The sequence below is a fragment of the Fringilla coelebs genome (assembly GCF_963513975.1).
Source record: "Fringilla coelebs genome assembly, chromosome: 3".
Lineage (NCBI taxonomy): Eukaryota > Metazoa > Chordata > Aves > Passeriformes > Fringillidae > Fringilla > Fringilla coelebs.
This window is the reverse complement of record NC_140030.1, coordinates 99934853-99953336: the sequence shown is the minus strand read 5'-3', so window position 1 is coordinate 99953336 and position 18484 is coordinate 99934853. Positions and strand designations below refer to the sequence as shown.

At 40.7% G+C, this 18484-nt stretch overlaps 1 protein-coding gene across 7 annotated transcripts in view; it reads left to right on the top strand.

Annotated features, from left to right (window-relative positions):
- Positions 1-18484, top strand: part of EHBP1 (EH domain binding protein 1) — a 206213-nt gene that overhangs the window by 40405 nt on the left and 147324 nt on the right. For all 7 annotated transcript variants that reach the window (XM_084202227.1, XM_084202226.1, XM_084202225.1 and 4 more), the window contains exon 5: positions 4973-5026. In XM_084202227.1, the coding sequence (XP_084058353.1) occupies positions 4973-5026 (54 nt within the window). The remainder of the gene's footprint in view (positions 1-4972; positions 5027-18484) is intronic.

The window sequence follows — 18484 nt, the reverse complement described above, 5'->3', positions numbered from 1 at the left end:
AAAGCCCAAGTCAATCATGCTTTGATTTTATAGAATAATAACTGGCCATGCTGTAGCAGGATCACTACACAAAAGTCAGTGTGTTATCTCAGCAGAGGAAACAAAAGAACCCAAATCAGTCCAAAACCTCTTCATAAAGCCATTTCTCTTAAGTAAAGACCAAGTTCAGGTTCAGAGCTTACTTATTTCAGTTTAGAAGGGAGCAGGGGCTTGACCAGATGCTATGGAGAATACTCCATAGGAAGGAAAACCAGTTCCATAGGCAAGGTGTTGTGTGTCAGATGTAAAAATCATAAGCTTGGGGGAGTAAGCACATCTGCACATCAAAAAATGAAATGGCTAAAAACTTAAAGGATTAGTGTGGGACTAATTAAAAAAAAAATTAAAAAGGACATTCAATGCATGTTGCCTTTGTAGCCCATAGGCTTTAGTGGAAAGTGTGAGCTTGGTGTGGTGATGCACAGGGATGTTTGTGCTAGTCTCCTCAGAGCTCCCTGCTTTCTGGCAGCTCCAATTAAAGCTGATCACAGTTGTATGTGATTTTCTAGACTAATCAGACCTCTGTAATCAGCACTGAAAGCAACAAGAATTGGGTCAGATTTTGAGTCTTGTGCAGTTTGAAGCAGGCAAGCACAAAAGCTGAGGACAGATGCTGGAGAACCCAGAGCATCTGCTGCAGGTCACTGGTGAAGGGAGATCACACACCCTGTCAGTGTTTGATGTGATTCACTGTGACAATCCTTAAGCAGTTATTCCCCAAGAAGAAAGACTGAAGATTAAGGCTGGTATGAAGTGATCTAATTGAAAGACAAGCTTCAAAAACCAGGAGCGCTTAGGGAGGAGGCACGGGCAAGGAAGGGAGGAAGGGACTAACAGGCTGAAGATCTTCCCTACCCACTCTGCCTGCTCATTAGGAAATGCAGCAATCCCCTGATATGTCCTGTGTTCCTGTTACAAGAAATACAAAAGTAAATCTGAATATAACCTGTATTATTGGAGAAGGTTTACCTTTCTTCAGTCATCTGAAGCCACCTTGTGCTCTGCAGAAAGGATCTAGTCCTTGACAAGAATGGGTTCATGATGGACTGAGAACAGAGAACAGAAAAATGTGTTTGATATGTCCTTTGCTCTTCCTAAGCCCAGAAGAGTTGGCTTTTTTGGGTAGTTGTCATGTGGATGGGCAGAATGGTGTCACAGAAAGAAGCTAAGGGGTGGGATTGCTGAGGTCCTGTCTCTCACACAGTTCCCTACTGTTTGCTTCTTACCTGAGTATTACTTTTGGCACACTAAGGTCATCTTAGGAGACAAAAAAAGAGAGGAAAAAAGGGTAGGAAAAAAAAGACTCTAAAACTTAGTTAAAGATGCTGAAAAGGAACATTAAACTGAGGCAAGAAAATGGGACCCATGTCTTGGTATTAAAAATGACATTTCTTTTTTAACATAGTAAAATGAGGAGGAACAACAAGCTGTTCAGTCCATTTGCCATAATACTTACAGTTCTCAATTCATGGTGAAACCATAGTGAATGTTGAATAGAGTGTAGTTCTGCATCTGTGGTACACTGGTGAAGCAAATATGCATTACCAAAAAAAAAAAATCTCTTGTCAACTCCGCTCATGTTACAGCGAGATGTGAGGCAATTTGTTCCTTGATCTTTTTAGGTAATTTTCATTATCATTTGCTTTTAGGAAATGGGAATGAGGTCTGTTTATAACTCTTGACTTTAGGTATTCCCTGCTTGTATCTGATTGCAGGTCAGGTGAGGTTTTGTGTGTCCTGTTACCAAAGAGTGCTTTCATACAGAATTGGAGCATTCCAAAGGCTGCTATAACCATTACTCCTAGAGTTATTCTTCTTTGGAATGGCATTTTTTTCCTAAAACATAGTCACCAATACTGTAGTCCTCAAATAATAGTTTGCTAGATACATCACATGAATTTTATGTGGAGAATGAATGGAGAATATGGATTAGCCAGTGAGGGAAGTATTTGGTGTTGTGGGTTTTTTTTACTGGTATTTACTCTCTTCAAATCCAAAATAAGATGAAAGATTAACCAGATTTATAAAAACAACACCTGTTATGCAGACTACCTGAGGAAATGTTAGCCCCAAATGTAACATGTTGTTTGCAATAGAAACTGTGTTATAACTGTAATCATACAAGAAGCTGTGTTATGACTATAATCATACAAGTATCTGTTTACATGCCCACTTAATAAAGTTGTTAGTTAATTAGATATAGGGCTCTCTATGCTGCTCCTTGGGTTTCTGATAAAAGCATTTTAGTGGAAGAGTGAAGGCACTTATGTGTCCGTTGCAAGGAAATGCTGAGGCTTATGTATTTAAAAATTATTCAGGGTTTTCTCTTTCTGGAGACATTTTAAAACTGACAAAAAATATGGCTTTAAAAAAAAAAACTGGATTCACCTTTAAATCTGAAATATCCTACACATATGCAAAGTGTTCATATATCAGCATATTTCATACTCTCTGAACATTTGGTAAGGCTGTTCATTAGAGAAGTCCTTGAAGCTTTTAAGGGCTGTTTTGGGCAATACACTGCGTTTATCTTCCTGAAGTGTTCACAACTTGCTTTCAAGTGTATGCTAATATGTTGAACATTAAGGAGTCTTTGCATTATAGTGTTATTTTGCTCTGTCAGATGATCAGAAATGCTCAGCAGAGCACCTGGTTCTGTAGCCCTTAATGGTGTGAGTTTTATTGCCACTGACAGAGAGCTTGGCTTGGCTTTATAGATTATTGCCTTGCAGAAACAAAACAAGGAATGTTTTGTTTGTTACATGGGATAAAATATTGGTCCCTGACTTTGGAATCAGTTTTAGGTCTGCCTGCAAGCTCGTTCTAATAGCTTTTGGGGGAGATAGGGGAAAAAAAATTGAGCAGGATGAAATATTTAAGAGTTGAGTCACTTATTATGGAGTAGCTTATTAAAACATAAAGTGGTTAATGATCCCATTAAATCTCATTATGTCATTTCATGCTGTATCAAAGGAAGCAATTAAACAGAAAGGTAATTGCCCCAGGTTAACTCTTAAAAAATTTAAGTATTTAATAGCTGGATTATAGATAGTTAGTTACATCTGTAGAATTTATATAGTATACACCAAACCCGCAGGTATCATGCTTTATTTATATAATGCAGAATTCCACAGACCTGATTAATGTGATGGAGATATAATTACATTATCTGATATTTACAAGACATTAATTGGGACATGGAGATACCTCAGTATAATTTTGTATGTATCTACTTGCCCTTCTGTCCTTATGGTTACTGGTACAGCATGTTTTGACACTCATTTGCAGTATTTAAATTATTCTCTTTTTTAAAAAACCTCTTAAAAGATTTATTAATGTATAAAAATGAATCATCAGTTTTGACATAAATTTTTAGCAACATCTTATATTCTTTCACTGACAGTGTTTTACAGGGGGGCTGTGTGGGAAACTCACTTGGCTGGGTTTTGGAGGAAGGATGCGCAGGAGGAGATGGGATAATATCCTCCTAGAGGTGTTATTGTAGTTCATCCAAAGAGGAGGTTTATTTAAGAGCACACTTCCCAAGTCTTTTGTGTCCTGGAAAAATTAAAAAAAACCCAAAGGACAACTTCTCTCTGGTTGTTGGCGCTATAAGCTCCTTACTTAGAAAATATTTTGTGTATTCAAAGAGAACTAGTTTAAAAGTGGTACAGTACCTCTCTCTACTGTCTGACTTCAAAACAAAACTGAAGTGAAACATGGGTTAAAGCAAAGACTAAGGTAAGTGAGTCAAGAAGGTTAAATGTGAGGCTTGTGGCATTCTGGAACAAAAAGGACGATGGTAGTAATGGGTATAAAATGGGAGCAAAGTATCTGGATGCATTTTGTTAATTTAAAGCAGCAAGATGGAATTGCTGTGCTTGCTGTAGTGTCAGGACGAGTTGCCAAATAGTAGCAAGAAAACTGAGATGCTGAGGGGTCTCATATATGATGTTGGGAAATGCTGATGATATGGAAGTGACATTTACCTACAAACACCTATAGTGTGCAAACATCAGGGACAGAGGAGTAATTGAGTGTTTTCCTGTAACTAGAAATAATAGGATAGAATTGAGGTATAACAAAAGCAGGTTTCATATAAAAAGAAAGACTCAAGACACACTCTCTTAGTGTGAGAATCTATTTTGCAAGAGGAGTAGAAGTTTTGCTGCAGTTGTTCAGAACTTGGACTGGATGATTAATTATTTTAAAAAAAGTATTTTGTTTAAAGTAGGATCCTTGATAGGGGCTTGAGAGGAATGACTTATTGTCTTCTCCAGTGTTATTTTACTTTCAACACAACAATACAGATCACTCCAGCAGACTGAAAGCTCATTAAATTTAAAAAACAAGAAGTGCCAAATATATGAACTTCATTGTTATTTTTCTTCCTGTTAGTGAAAATGTTTTCTGATCCTCACATGTGATACCATAGAAATGTTGTGAACTCAGGATAAGTATTTAAGAAATCTGCAGTGGAAGGAGGTGCTGTGCTGAAGCTGTGACTGTGTTGCTTGTGCCTGTAGAGTCTGGGCCTAGGCAGATTGGGGTGTGCATCTTCTCACTCCTGGTGGAAGCAAGTGGCTCCCTCCACTGTTGTCTGCAAGATTTGGATTGTTTGGTTATTTGGAAGGTGGAACTTGAGAATTAAAGAGAGATTTATCTTTTTTTTTAAAGGAAACAGAATTGCAGGCTTTCCTCAGCATCAACCTCAAGTATTTTTAGGAGTCTATTAAATAGTCACTGACAGTTTTACCCCAACTTGTTCATCATGTAGTGGACATCCCATAAAGCCTACATCCTAGCTAAAATATTTCCCTCTGGCATCTTCTGTGGTAAAAATAATTCAGAGTATCTGAAAATCTTGGCTGTTTTGCAGTCTCTTGCACCCTGGATTATTTTTAGACTCAAATTCTCTGGTTTGTTTTTCTAGGATCCCCACGCTGAAGAGTTTGAAGACAAGGAATGGATGTTTGTCATAGAAAATGTAAGCTGAAATGTTGTTTTGGCTTTTTTACATGTGTTAGACTTTATCATTTTTAAAGATTAAAAGGTGTCCAGATGCTGAAAAAGTTCTGAATAAAATTTGAGCAGCTGAACCACCGTAAACCCTAGCTCTGTAGTAATGAAGGCTTATTAAAATACCTATTGTACAATAAATACCTATGTTACAATTAAAATGCAGGAGAGGGGAGTGCTATACTACACTGCTTAAATTCCTTCCCTGTAAGCCTCAGTCTGCCTTGCATTAGTGCGCTGTGAGCAATGGAGTGAACAAGTCAGAGCTGGGTCATGACTCACTGTTTTATGGGCTGTGACACATTATTTGTGTCTGAACAGGGCAGCGAACGAGTCAGAGCTGGGTTATGACATCTGTGTATCCCAAATGGCAGCACACCCTTCTGGGCTTGAGTGCCACTCTCTAGGGGAGAGCAGAGCTTCATTGCTTGCCTTGGATGGATGAGGAATTTGGGGAGGATGGGAAGGTGGGACCGGCAGCAAGAGCTGCTCCCTGGGATCCCTCTGCATGTCCTGTGCCCCGAGTGAAAACCCAAAAGCTGCTCCTGTGAGTCTCCAACTCCTCCAAGCCAGGAGCTCCCAGAACTTCTCCAAGAGAGCTGAGTTCCTGAGAGCTGCACAAACAACAGGCTTTGCCAAAGTGCACTGCTTGACATTGCATAGAGCAAGTGCTGCATGAAGTACTTTTTTCCTTTCCCTTCTCTGTTCTGGGCAGCAGCTTCCGCTCTGGGGCTGCCTGGCTGAAAAAAGGGAAGCTGCTTTACCCGGGGTTTTCTTGAAAAGAAACTTAATCTTCAAATATGTTTTAAAGGATTGTGGTATCAAGACAGTGTTTAGTGCCATTAATATGGTTTCATTAAGGACTGTTTTCTCAGTAACATAATTTTAATGTTGTTTTTAAACAAAAATAAATTGCTCTTCTACCAAGTAGTACCACATAGCACTGAAGTGTGGGGAAGCAATGGATTTTGCATGATATCTTTTTTTACCTAAAAATGCTTCTTTTTCTTGTCAATATTGGAAAGTGATTTGAATATCTAAAGCTAAGGTTTACTCCTATCACCAGTAACTGAACATTTAAAAGGGCTGAAAGCAAAATGCTTTATTTATACTTTTGTTGTAAATGTCAAGTTTCTATTTTCACCTATGACACTTCTTAACACAAAACATAGTTTAGTTACTGTTTCCTGGAGTTTCCTTTTCTTTCTCACGTAGTTTATTTTAATTGGGGAAGTCTCCATCCCCAGTTGTCACCATACAAGTAGCTGTGGATAAAACAATGTCAGTGTATTTGTCAGCCAGCCCCTCTGGGTATAGCTGGATTTCCTGTGACGTTGCAGATGATTTTTTTTTCAGGATTTTATATGGGGCATGTAGACTGAGCTTATGTCCTGCTTTCTTTACATGTCAGTGTATTCCACATAGAGGGGGCAGCAGACCATCTGCTGCCTGCTGTTCTTGCTCTCTGCCTCACACCTTTGATGAGCTGTGCAGGGCCAGTCTTCTGTTATGTGGGAGCTTCTTCTCAACCTCACTTGTGCTATTAGTTCATCTCACAAGAACTGCCAAATAGTCACTGGTAGGTAGATGTTTATTCTTTGATTGGAGGATATAGAATTAGTATCCTCAGAATTATATATTTAATAGTTTTACGGCAAAAATTACTGAGAGCTATAGAAACGATAAAACTGGCTGCTTTCAGTCACCTCTTTCTCCTTTTTTTTTTTTTTTTTTTTCCCTTAATGCTGGAAGAGATGGAGAAACTCTTTTTCCAGGGTAACAGCTCCACTTAGTGGTGGATGAAAACATGTTCATCGGTTCGAGCCAGTCACGGGTGTTCCAATGGCTGGCTGACATTCCAGAGCATGGAACACCTGCCTGTTAAAAATAGGGGAGCCAGGGAGGCAGGAGGTTGTTCTCCTCACTCCTTAAATTATAGGCATTTACCCTCTTCGGGCCTAAAGTGTATTTTGCCTGGGTTTACAACAATATGTTTGTCATTAACCTGGCAAGACCACGTCACCTTTGGGAAGCATGGGGACATTCAGAGTCCTTTGGGACCTTTTCTGTTTTGTCCAGAGATGTTTTCTGTCCTGCAGGGCTTCCCCTCCTCTTTGGTCAGCAACACTCAGAACACAAAATACTGAAGTCTGAAGAGCTTAGGGATGTGCTTTAATTGTGAAGCTGTGTGAATTCTGCTAGAAATTTTGAGTTTGTTTCTATTTTGAATTAGTATTAAAAGTCAGTCTCCAAAATAATTTTGTCACGTTTCAGTATGGCTGAGCAAAGACCAGGTAGAAGAGATACACAGCTACAGTTTGGTGCCTTTGCAGGCAGATGCTACCAAATTCCAAACAAGTTTATTCTGCACTTTCTGAGAGATTTTTAAGCAGTGATGAGGTAATTTGTGCCATGCTGCAAATGAAAAGGAAACAAGATACTTGATTTTTGTGGTTATTTTCTTGTTGGGGATATATGTACATTACTTCATGATCCATTACCTGGATTATTGTAGATTTTTTTTTTCTAGCTGTATTTTTATTGCCCCAGCCATTCTGTATTTGTATTCTAGTAGGTGACCTTTGTCATCTGCTGTGTGTATAATCCATAAATAGTTTGATCGTAGAGCAGTTTCTTACCATTTAAATCTTGGTATTCGTTTTCCATCAGCCTTTTCTATGTCATTATCTCCTTCACAGCTGTGTTCTGTGTATACTTACTGATAACTTTCTTGTCTCTAACGTAATCTCTCTTTAATCACAATCTGTGTAATTGATTATCTGCTTTTATGTCATGAGGCAGTTATTGGAATTCTTTTGGTGTTTTTATGTTCTACTGAATCATAACATTGAGTGTTCAGGTTGGCTGTTGCAAGTAGGAGAGCAAGAAATTCATAACTAAGAATAAGACTTGCCCATGTCTAGAGTGGTAGTAGGCTTTCAAAATCTCACAGACTGGTGTTAGTGTATTTTGCCTATTCCATAAAAAGAACAAGGATGAGTTGCCTTCCATTTTAGAAGCCCCTTGCTCTAGTAAGTGATTTTCTCTCTCATTGCTTCTGTGGGTAACTTGAATATATGCTGTTTCCACACTTGGTTCCTTTCACTGTCTGAGCTCATCAAGCGTCCCCTCAGAGGTGCCAGGAGGGAGAGCAGTTTTGAAACAGAAACTGCACCTCTGAGAAGAGTTTGGCTGACCTGAAGTTTTGGGCTGTGTTTCTTGGTCTCTGCAGATTGCTTAGGTAATGGAATGAGAAAGGGATAGGAGGGAAGAGAGGAGGTTTAAATTGGTCCAAAGATGTGAAAGCTTTCACTGGCTCTATGTACAAGAACTTTGTCTCAAATAAAAGTATCTGAAGCAATGGAAAAAATGTCATTTTGCTTCCTAGCATGCTCAAAGTGTGGAAAAGTACATAAGAACATCCACTGAAGACACACCATAATGTGTACTTGTTTGCTGGCAGTTTTGTGGACAGTTACTTCCTACATTCTTAATCTTAAAGTCATGGAATGTTAGTCCAACTTGAAACTGCACAGACTATGAAACAAGTTTCCCAGCTTTTTGTCAAAAATATTTTTGAGCCCATGTTTGTGTGTCTAGCACAGCAATATATTCCAAAGTTCATAATATGCTTCTCTATCTTCCCACCTGTGCTTATGTTTCACTGTTGTCCGCAGGTCATTCCCAGCGCTCAGGGCTGTGGTGAGCAAGCCCTTTCCAGTAGGAAATTCCACTGACAATAATTGCTGTTGTTCCTGACACAAACTGTAGCCCTCTTTTTATGTGGCAGGCCTATTAAAACTCGGTCTTTGCTAATTCCAGACCTACTGATTTGGCAGATGAATGGAGAAACATGTCCCACCTGTTGAAGCTTTGCTTGTACATTCCTGTGAGCTGGAGCTGGAGGCAGCCTCACCTGTCTTATACTGTTGCCTCAAGGCAGCATAATTCCAGACAAACATTTGCCTAAACAGTTTAAAAAAAATTTTTAAGGTGGGCTCTTTGCAGCACTGCCAGTCAGCCTCTTCCAGTGCTCCATTGTCCTTGTGGGGAATCATTCTGGCCCAGATCTTTGTTGATACTTTAGGCTGCTCTTGGTTTTCTTAGCAAATACAGCTCGGGAGAACAGTCTGCTCTCTGTGGCTGGAGGCTCCCTCCTTCTCACCTCTGACTAACCGACCCCAATAATGTGACAGTGTTTACATGTGGGATTTCACTCCCCGTGATTGCATTAGCAGGTCATTAGCATTCTCTTTCCACGGATTCATTTATGTGAGTGCTCAGCGTCCTGCTCTGCTCCTGCTGCCCACGGCTTTCAGGAACTAACTGTGCCCAGCTCGGCTTGCACTCTGTCGCCTGCCTGGGGAAGCATTCCAGGCAGAATTTCCAGGCTGTTCTTACACTGAGATCTAGGAAACTGGACTGACTTCTGCATCTGTCCTTTTTCGGGAGTCTTTGAAATAGCTTTGATGCCTTTTTAGACACTGTTTTCTCATGATGCCTTTTTGAATAGAGCCACTGAAACTTCTGGAATGAGAGAAAAAAGGAATCTAGAGCTTGCTGTTCATGCTGGCCTTCAGGGAAGAGTTACAAAGAGTAATGAGTTTAAGCTGAAAAAATGAGATCTGATTTTTCCTTCTGTCTGTCGCTCTTGTGTAGCTTCAGGAACCCCAGCCTAGAAAGAGTTCTGAATTGGCTTCCACTCAAATATGACCAAAGCCTCAAAATAAAAGAAACATTAGAAAACATTACAGAACAATTGACATAATCAGCTTCATTTTATTGGTACATGTGTGTTCTTTTGTAGTTGACATCCCCCAGTCCACCCTTCCCCCATCGCCTCTGAAATTCTGGATCATGGTTGCTCATGATGATTTCTTATTTTGAATGGCCTGGAGCATGTTCTATCACTCACAGGTTTGGAGAGATTATTTCTCTCTCTTGAAATGCCTGCCATGACACCACTAATAAAGGTGGTAAATAAGGTGAAAGTAATGGGAAAGAGAGGGTAAGTGATGTGACATAGAAATTAATTTCTTTCTAGTCTTAAAGGACACCAGTTTTAAATGTGATACAATGAAATGAGGTATTAGCAAAAAGTTAAGTTTTCATCAGATACAGCTCTGAATATGTTGTTTTCCCAATGAATCTTTTAGAGAAAAAACTTAATTGAATAGGAGTAATGAGCCCAGAATTGTGGTAAAAGCATACATTTTTACTGGGTGGTTGAATATCTTTTACTACAGGACTGTTGCAACACTAACTCTGCAAGGGCAGGTTTTGCCCTACATCTGAATGAGAGCCCAAGTTTAATCTTCCCACCTGTTTCTGCAAATAGATGTTGGGGGAGCAAATGCCAGCATAGCGTTGGGAATTGAAATTCTGAGTACTGCTGATGCCATTTGCTGGAAGAACCTGGGGGAAAAGACTGACATAGGAACAGGATGAATTCCTTACTTGCTGATCAGTTGCTATATCAGAATTTATTACAAAATCTTGGGTATCTCTTCTAGTGCATCTTTGTACCTTGTGAGACCTTAAGTTTAAATTGGCTATTTCCTTTATTTAAGAAATAGTAGTAAAAGCCCCTCCATGCATTCGTTTTGGTTTTTTTGCTTGAAGTAATTTTTTGCTTAAAATAATAATTGATTGGGTTAGCTTTTTTTCTGAATTAAATGTCTGCATTTAATATATTTAGAATAGCTTATAGTTCAGACATGCTTTCCTGGTCCTTTAATTCCCCTGTCATATTCTGCTGTGTGTGATTATGTGAACTGTGACTAGCTGCCTGTGTAAATTAGGCTGAGTATTCTGGTTTAGATATAGCTAGGAATTAAATGCTGCTTTGTCAGCTGTCTCGCTCTTGTTCTGCTTTAAATGTAATAGAGATTCAGAAAACCTTTTTTACTTTTAGTTTTTGCTTACATTAAATATTTAGCACTTTGTTCTAGTTGAGAAATCTCCGAGATTAGGCCTTTGGAGCAAAACTTGCAGAAATTGTTGTCTTGATTGGCTGCTCTGGTTGTAAAGGAACCAGGGTAGGAAATCTTTCTTGGGGGCCTGATTCTGTGCTTTTCCAGTAATACATTGTTGTTCCTTCTGTGCTCCATGATGGCCTTTCTGGGCACTTCTAACCAAAAGGGAAATATGATCAGGGGCAGGGTCCTGACTCTGAAAGGAGCAGGAGAGAGGCTTCTGCACAGAGGGCACTCTGCTTTGGGGTGTCTGAGAGTGAGTGACTCCCCTGTGTGTCCACACTGACCCTACAGGAGTCCCTTACTTAAACAATCTCCTTGGATTTGGCATCTTCTCTGAAAAGTACAGAAGATAGTGGAAGTGGATTGCACTTGCTTGAGTTCTACTGGACAAATTCTACACCAAGTGCTGTAGGACAAGTGAACTACCACTTGTATTAAGGGAGGTGTGAAAGACAGTGGGTGTTTTCCCCCTCTACGAGGCCCAGCACAAAGGGGAGGCACCAGCAGCCCTGGTTTCAGGCAGACATTGTGAGGGCAAGAGCTCCATAAACTTTTCTGAACAGCACAGTTAATTAATTGATATTTTGCCCTGCAGCCACTCCTACATCCCCAGGCAAAGCCTGTTAGTGTCCTGTTAGGACATAAAACTTACTGTCTGCAATGTAATTTTCCTTCTGACCAAAACAAGACAAAACAAGGCTGTGCCCAGATCACCTGGAATTACGGCCACTGTGAATCCTTTCTGTCATTAATACATAATAACCTATTAAAGCAGAGCTGAGAGATGACAAAAATCTTATTTAAATAAGAATTTTAGAGAAACTGCTAAAATAACTTCTAATATCTAATTAACTTCTTACACTTCTAATAGCTTTTTTTATCCTGAATGAGTGTGAAATGTGAGTCCATCAATGTCTTCTCTACTGTGTTTTCTCAAAAATAGTTATGAAAATTTTCTTTTGGTATTCAATCTTCATCTCCTAAATGAAATGCAGTGCCCAAACTGTGCTTTAAATAGTGTTGTTTCTGATGCTGTGTAAATAGCTGCACTAAGTGCATCTATATCAAATATAATTTAGCAGATGCTATGGCAATTTTGAAAACTATATTACAGCATTTTGGCTTAACATTTTCTGGTGAAGGAGATATCTCATTTTCTGGTATTTATGCTACAGTTACACGGGAGGGTCTTGCAAGTGACAGCTGGAAAGAGGAGGATCCTAGGCTCTGGGCAGAGCTTCCTGGGTGTGAGGCTCTGGCTTTGTGTCTCACAAACTGTGGTACATGAACATACATGGCAGCATTTAATTTATACAGTTATTATTGATTCACAGCAGTAAAGTACAACTGCTTTCTAAATTGCTAGGGCCATTTTGTTTGGGTTTTTGAGGGGAGGCTATTTCCTGCTAGAGGAATCTGTCTCCTGTAGCCAAGTTGTACAAGGCAGCTGATTGGAGTTGCTGTCAGTGGTGTCCCTTGCCTGCTGGAGGGGGGAAGCTGATAAACAAGGCAGACAGCTTTGGAAACAAACCTCTAATACTACATTAGGCATGTTTAAAACCAGCAGTGTGTTTCAGCCACTCTTAGCAAATGTTTATTCATAGGAAATCAGCAGTAAAATACACTGGCCAGCACCTGCAAGAGCCAGAGTCTGCATGAGGTCGTTTCTCTTTCAGACATCAAATACATAAAAGTATCTTGGTGATTGTTTTACAGTGGGGTTCTAATCATACTCCAGGCATAAGCTGAGCCAAGCAACTTGCCTTTTAATAGAAAAGTGTTTGCTTTTAAGCCTGTTCAGCTTGCCACATTTTTTCTGGTTTTACGCGTCTGAGTGTGTTTGTACATCTCTGTACAGTCACGGCTGTGTGTTTGCTCTTGATGCAGTTCAGAATATCATTATGTAAAATACCACTGTCTGGGGCAGCATTATGATGGATAAATTTAATTTTTGACCTGGTGGCTGTACGGTGTTAAAACAGCAGCATATGCTGCTGCCATGTAGTACAAAATATTCAGTATGGAAAATGGAAAAAATGGCAGTGCATTTAATGAAAAATGTTTTTGACATAAGTCACCTTGAAAGGCAGATAATCTGGGAGTCAAATTGAATATTTTGGTTGATTTGAGATAATACCTTGCAATTGCCTGTGCTCAAGGTAGTGAAATATGTGTCAAAAAAAGAATTAAAATATCCATTACTGTGTAAAATGTAGCTCTGCATTAAGTAACTGGATAGGATTGTACATGCAAGCAGTTGTAATTTAACTGAGAGCATATTATTTAAAAATAGTGGCCAGCAGCAGAACTATAGTCAGCTGACAGGAAAATAAGAGTTCTGGCCTCCTGAAAACCCTTGTTATTAGGAAAACCATCTGTCAGTGTAATAGCTCTGAGTGTTATTTCTTTCAGCCTCTTATCTTTGGTTGTTAGCTGTCTTAATAGAGTTTAATATAATAGAAATTAATTGACCTCCATAACTTAATTGATGCCATTTCATTAGTTTCCCTCACAGCATATTCTTCATTCTGAATTGATGCTACACCATCACATTGTATTTTTCCTGTGAAGATTGTCCTTTCTTAGTGTTTTGCATTATCAATATCTGAGCCAAATGGCTTTTTGAATCTTGTTTGTAAAAACAAACTTTTTCTTGTTTAGCTTAAGTATGGTGGCAACCTGAGTCTTTGCTGCAAAGATTGCCTGAATAAAATGGTAATGAATAAGTTGCTGTAAAGGGCATTTTATAACTGATCAGTGTTTTCTCTGTTTCCACATACCAGCATAAATATAAAAATAAACTGAATTTTTGCCAAATATATACTCATACAGAATTGCATCCCTGAACTCAAAGGTTGCTGTTCTGAGCACGGTGGACTGTATGTCCTGGTCCTGGCCAGGACAGGGTTAATTTTTGCAATCTGGGAGGGGAACAGAGGAGGATGATTTTTCCCAGCTTCTCGTTCCTTTTTCCTTCTTTCAGGCCTGTTACAACAGCTTTTGAGAATTTTGTATTTCCCTTGGATGCTAAGGAAAGCATTTTCTTGTTGCTATGTCTGTTATGACTTCTCAGTGCAGTCCACATCTTCTTAGTCAGCACCGAGACTTCTGGGAAGGTCACTCAAAGATCTGCCCCAAGGGTGGACAGTCATGAATGCCATGGAATGTGGGAGAAAATGGGCCAGTATTTGGGGAAATTCTCTGCTCCGATGGTGTGGAGGTCCACCCCTGAACAACAGTGGAACCCTGGTAATGTGACAGAATATTTGCAAGGAGAATGCTGTGGCAACTCTAGAGAGGAGCAACGTATTGCAGTGTTTTGTGTCCTGGCTGCTCTTCACCAGACACAGTTCAAGACTGGACTGGACCTCAGGAGGAGGAGGAGGAAGTTAGACCTACAGGCACCGTGGCCGCTCAAACTGAGCTGAACCAGAGGGACAGCCTGTAGCAGTTGGCCCTGTACAGAAGAAGAAATTCAAGACCAAATCAGTTTGCATAGTGAGGGATGAAGAGGAAGCAGGGCCCCCACAACAGGAGGAAGAGGCAGGGCCAGAAATAATCACCTGATCCATATTCCAGACAGAGCTGTGAGATTAAGATTTCAGCCGCCAGACTGGTGAGCCTCTGGTGACCTCCAATGCTGGGATATCATGGCCCGTGCTATGGAAGCCAAGCACCTGTGGTCCCTGGGACATGGGCATTGACGAGGGAATTGGGGAGAGGACAGAAGCTCTGAGTCTCTGGAGACAACTCCTGCCAAACCTGCAGCAAAGGTCTCCCTCTGCCCGAGGATGATCTAGTGGTGCGCACACGCAGGTGGAATGCCAGGGAGAAGGGTAGGCGGTACCTGAGACAATCAGCTGTGCTGGAGGTAATCTGTAAGGGATTACAGGAGTCCCCTGTAGATCCAGATGAGGTCCAGGGGACCCAATCCACATGGCAAATTTGTATGGAGCGTGCCATTGTTGTGTGCCAGCTTGCTGGCATTTATGTCAATGAAAGGAGAACAAGCAGTGCTTCAGGTTACTGCCTGACTGCAGCAATATGAAAACCATCTCTCTGCCTCCCTAATAACTTGTGTCTCAGCTGTGGAAAGACAGTCCAAGACTGGACAGACTAGAAGGACTTGAGCAAGTTGGAGAGGAAACGTCCCATGTCCCACCAGTGCAGACCAGAGTCCCTGCTACTGGGAGCAAGCACACCCTGCTTGAGAGAGGGGGCTCACACCACAGGGTACCCTGGGGTTTTACCTGCATGACCAGATGGAGGACAGGAGGAAGTGGGATGGAAAACCCACCTCTGCCCTGGCAACACGGGTGTGTGAGTTGAGAGGAGGAATGACCGCCACAGGAAATTCTTGTAGGGTAAATGTAGCTCCATTTCCAGTGGGCAAGTCCTCAGACAGGAGGGAGCAGGGAATGAGTGCAGCATGGTTTGGAGAGTCTCACTGTGAAACACTGAATCAAGGACAACCATTCCTTAACCACAGCACTATACTTCAGCAATTATATATATATATAAAAAGCATGATTCATGTAAAGGCTGAAGATGGCTGATTGTGTGTTACATTGCACTGTTAAATAGCAGTATTTCTGCTTCTGGAGGGTTTTCTGTAGACTAGAACTGAGAACAAACCAACCTGCCCTTCCTGGCAGAATGGCAGACTGAGCAGGATGGATGACAGGTTTTCCGAGTTTGTTTTAATACCATGTGCAGCATAGCCTGAGATAGCAAACAGCTGTGTCTGACTTTGAGGACTTCATCTGTTAAAAATAAATAGACTTACTAGTTTTCAGAGATTTTCTTTAAAGACTCAGTTTTTATAGTATAGTTTTAATGATTTGTACTATAAGAGTATTCTGCTCAGCAAGGGATAAGATTAAAGAAACTCTTAAAGCTTTCCTCCCTAAAGCAAAACAACTCCATGAAACAGTCTCAAGAAGGCACAGCACAAAATTCAAAGAACACATACAATATTTACCAAACCAGAAGTGATGTTGAAAATCAGGTGAAGAATTGTGTTGTAATTTTATCTGTAAAGTAGATCCCCGAAATGAAAATTAGTTATATTTGCATTTTTTTTTCTCCCGTTGAAGAGTGAGAAGTTATTTGAAATGTGAGATTTGGTAGTGCTTTTCAAGTGCTAAATAAATTCTGAAAATAATACAAAAATAACATAGAAAACGACTACCATCAGAAAATGAGAAGTCCAAGATGCAAGATAATGGCTAATGACAGTGGCAAGGGGAGACCAAGGGAGACTGGATGGTCAGGCACTGTTGGCAGCAGAGAGAACATGGCTCTTCAGCTGTTTATACTTTGGAGCCAAGCCCTTTCAGAAATGAAGAGAATTGTCTTTCTTCATCAATTACATTCAAATAATATTTTCTTGGTATTTTCATTGAAACTGCAAGATGGAAGGTGTTATTTTACATGACAGCTGAATTGCTGGAAGTCATGCTGTGGATGGACATGATCTGGGAAAACACATCTGGGTAATCTTTAGTTTCATCCCTACCATGCACATGGTCTGTCATCTGTCCCATGGCATGTGCAAAGCTTTCTCCCTATAGTAGCAAAATTGCCACAATTTTTAGAATGACACCACTCTTCCTCATTGGGGAAAAAAAATCTGTCTTAATGCACTGAAAAGTGAGAAGAAGAAAGTTGAGGAAAGTAATTCTGCCTCTCTTCTCAGTTCTGGAGAGGCCTCATCTGGAGTGCTGTGTCCACTTCTGGGCCCCTCTGTACAAGATTCCTGGAGTGAATCCACAAGAGGGCTCTGGAGATGTTGTGGAAACTGGAACACCTCAGTTATGAGGGAGGCTGAGGGAGCTGGGCCTCTTCAGGGCTGAAGAAGATTGTGAGGGGGTCTTATCAACATATATCAGTATTCGGAGGATGGAGCCAGGCTCCTCTTGGTGGTGTCAAGCAATAGGATGAGAAGCAACAAGCAGGAACTGGAACAAAGGAAGCCCTACCTGAACATGAGGAGGAAAAACTTTACTGTGATGGTGACTAAGTGCTAGAAAGGTTGCCCAGGGAGGCAGTGGAGTCTGCCTCACTGGAGATGGACATCCATTTGGACAGTGTCCTAAGTAATGTGCTCTGAGGGAACCCTGCTTGAGCCGTGAGATTGGACTAGATGATCCTAACTATGGTCCTTCCCCACCTCATCCATTTGGTGAATCTGTGATTCTTTGAAAGTGGGTTTTACTTTGGTTGTGGTTGGTTGTTTTTCTACCTGTCAGGCAAAGACGAGTTGGAATAACAGGCTGTGGTTTAGAGCTGATGGTATGTGGCAATGCAGTACCTGTATGGAAAGGCCAGTTGTGTGGGTGGGATGGAATGCTTGTGCTGAAGAATGATCTATCAGGGCATGGTTGCTTCAAATTGCTGAGTAATGCTGAAGATATTCATCACTATCACTGCAATGAAGAGCTCTCACATCGCCTTAAAGTTCAGGATGAGTAGGAGTTAACAATCTTTAACGCAGTTTGATTTGAAACTGGATATGGTGGCACAGGAAACTGTGTTTATTCCCCCCATCTTGTGTGAAACCTCTACTCTGTGACACACTTCTTCTCCCACTGCTAGCTGGGAAGCTTTTGACTGGTTACTAAGGCTGGTCTCCACTGGTGCACAGTGATGAGCAATGTGATGGCAGAAATTCTGAAGCCTGCTGATCCAGACTAGTGAGAAACAGGAACATCTGTGTGCTGGCTGGACCTTAGAATTTGAAAGGAAGGAAATGAAATGGTGTGGGACCACCATCTCTTGGCATCTGGATTTCCCCCAAAGCTTTAAATCAGGGCAGAGTTTAATGCACCCTGAACAGTGTGTCCTGTGAAAGCCTGTGCAGAACACTAACTTTGCATAGTGCTGGCAGTGTGCTACCACCACTTGATGGCAGCCTTTGATTTGGTACATGCCCCATTAGCCGGAGCACAGTGCAGCGTGGCTGTAGTATTTGTAATGGAATAACACGTAAGAACTAAAGACTGCAAGGTATCTGGTTAATGTAGAGATGAAATGAATGAAACAGCAAGGCTAAGCTTTCCTGACCCTTCATGAGAGAATAGATGAAAAAAGGAAGAATGAGGTATTGTGCCGAAGGGAGATGATGAAATTCAAGATCCACACACATAATCTCTGGCTCAGCCTCTGAAATGTTAATCCCTGGCTAGAATTATTTGAGCTGTAGATTGCAATTTATCATCAAAATGGCACTGTGTCAAACAATACTTCTTGTATGTGTGATGTTTAGAACTATCCAATTTTAATATAAAATGGTTCACAGAGCACTGTCTAACATTTAAGTAGCAACTCGTTAAGCTCAGGATATTTTTGCTTATTTATGTAGACTTGTGGTAATCATGTAGATTTCTATTCCATAGATCACTCTTCGGGTCTTTTAGCCATGGAGTATGTTTGAGGGAGTGACCTGT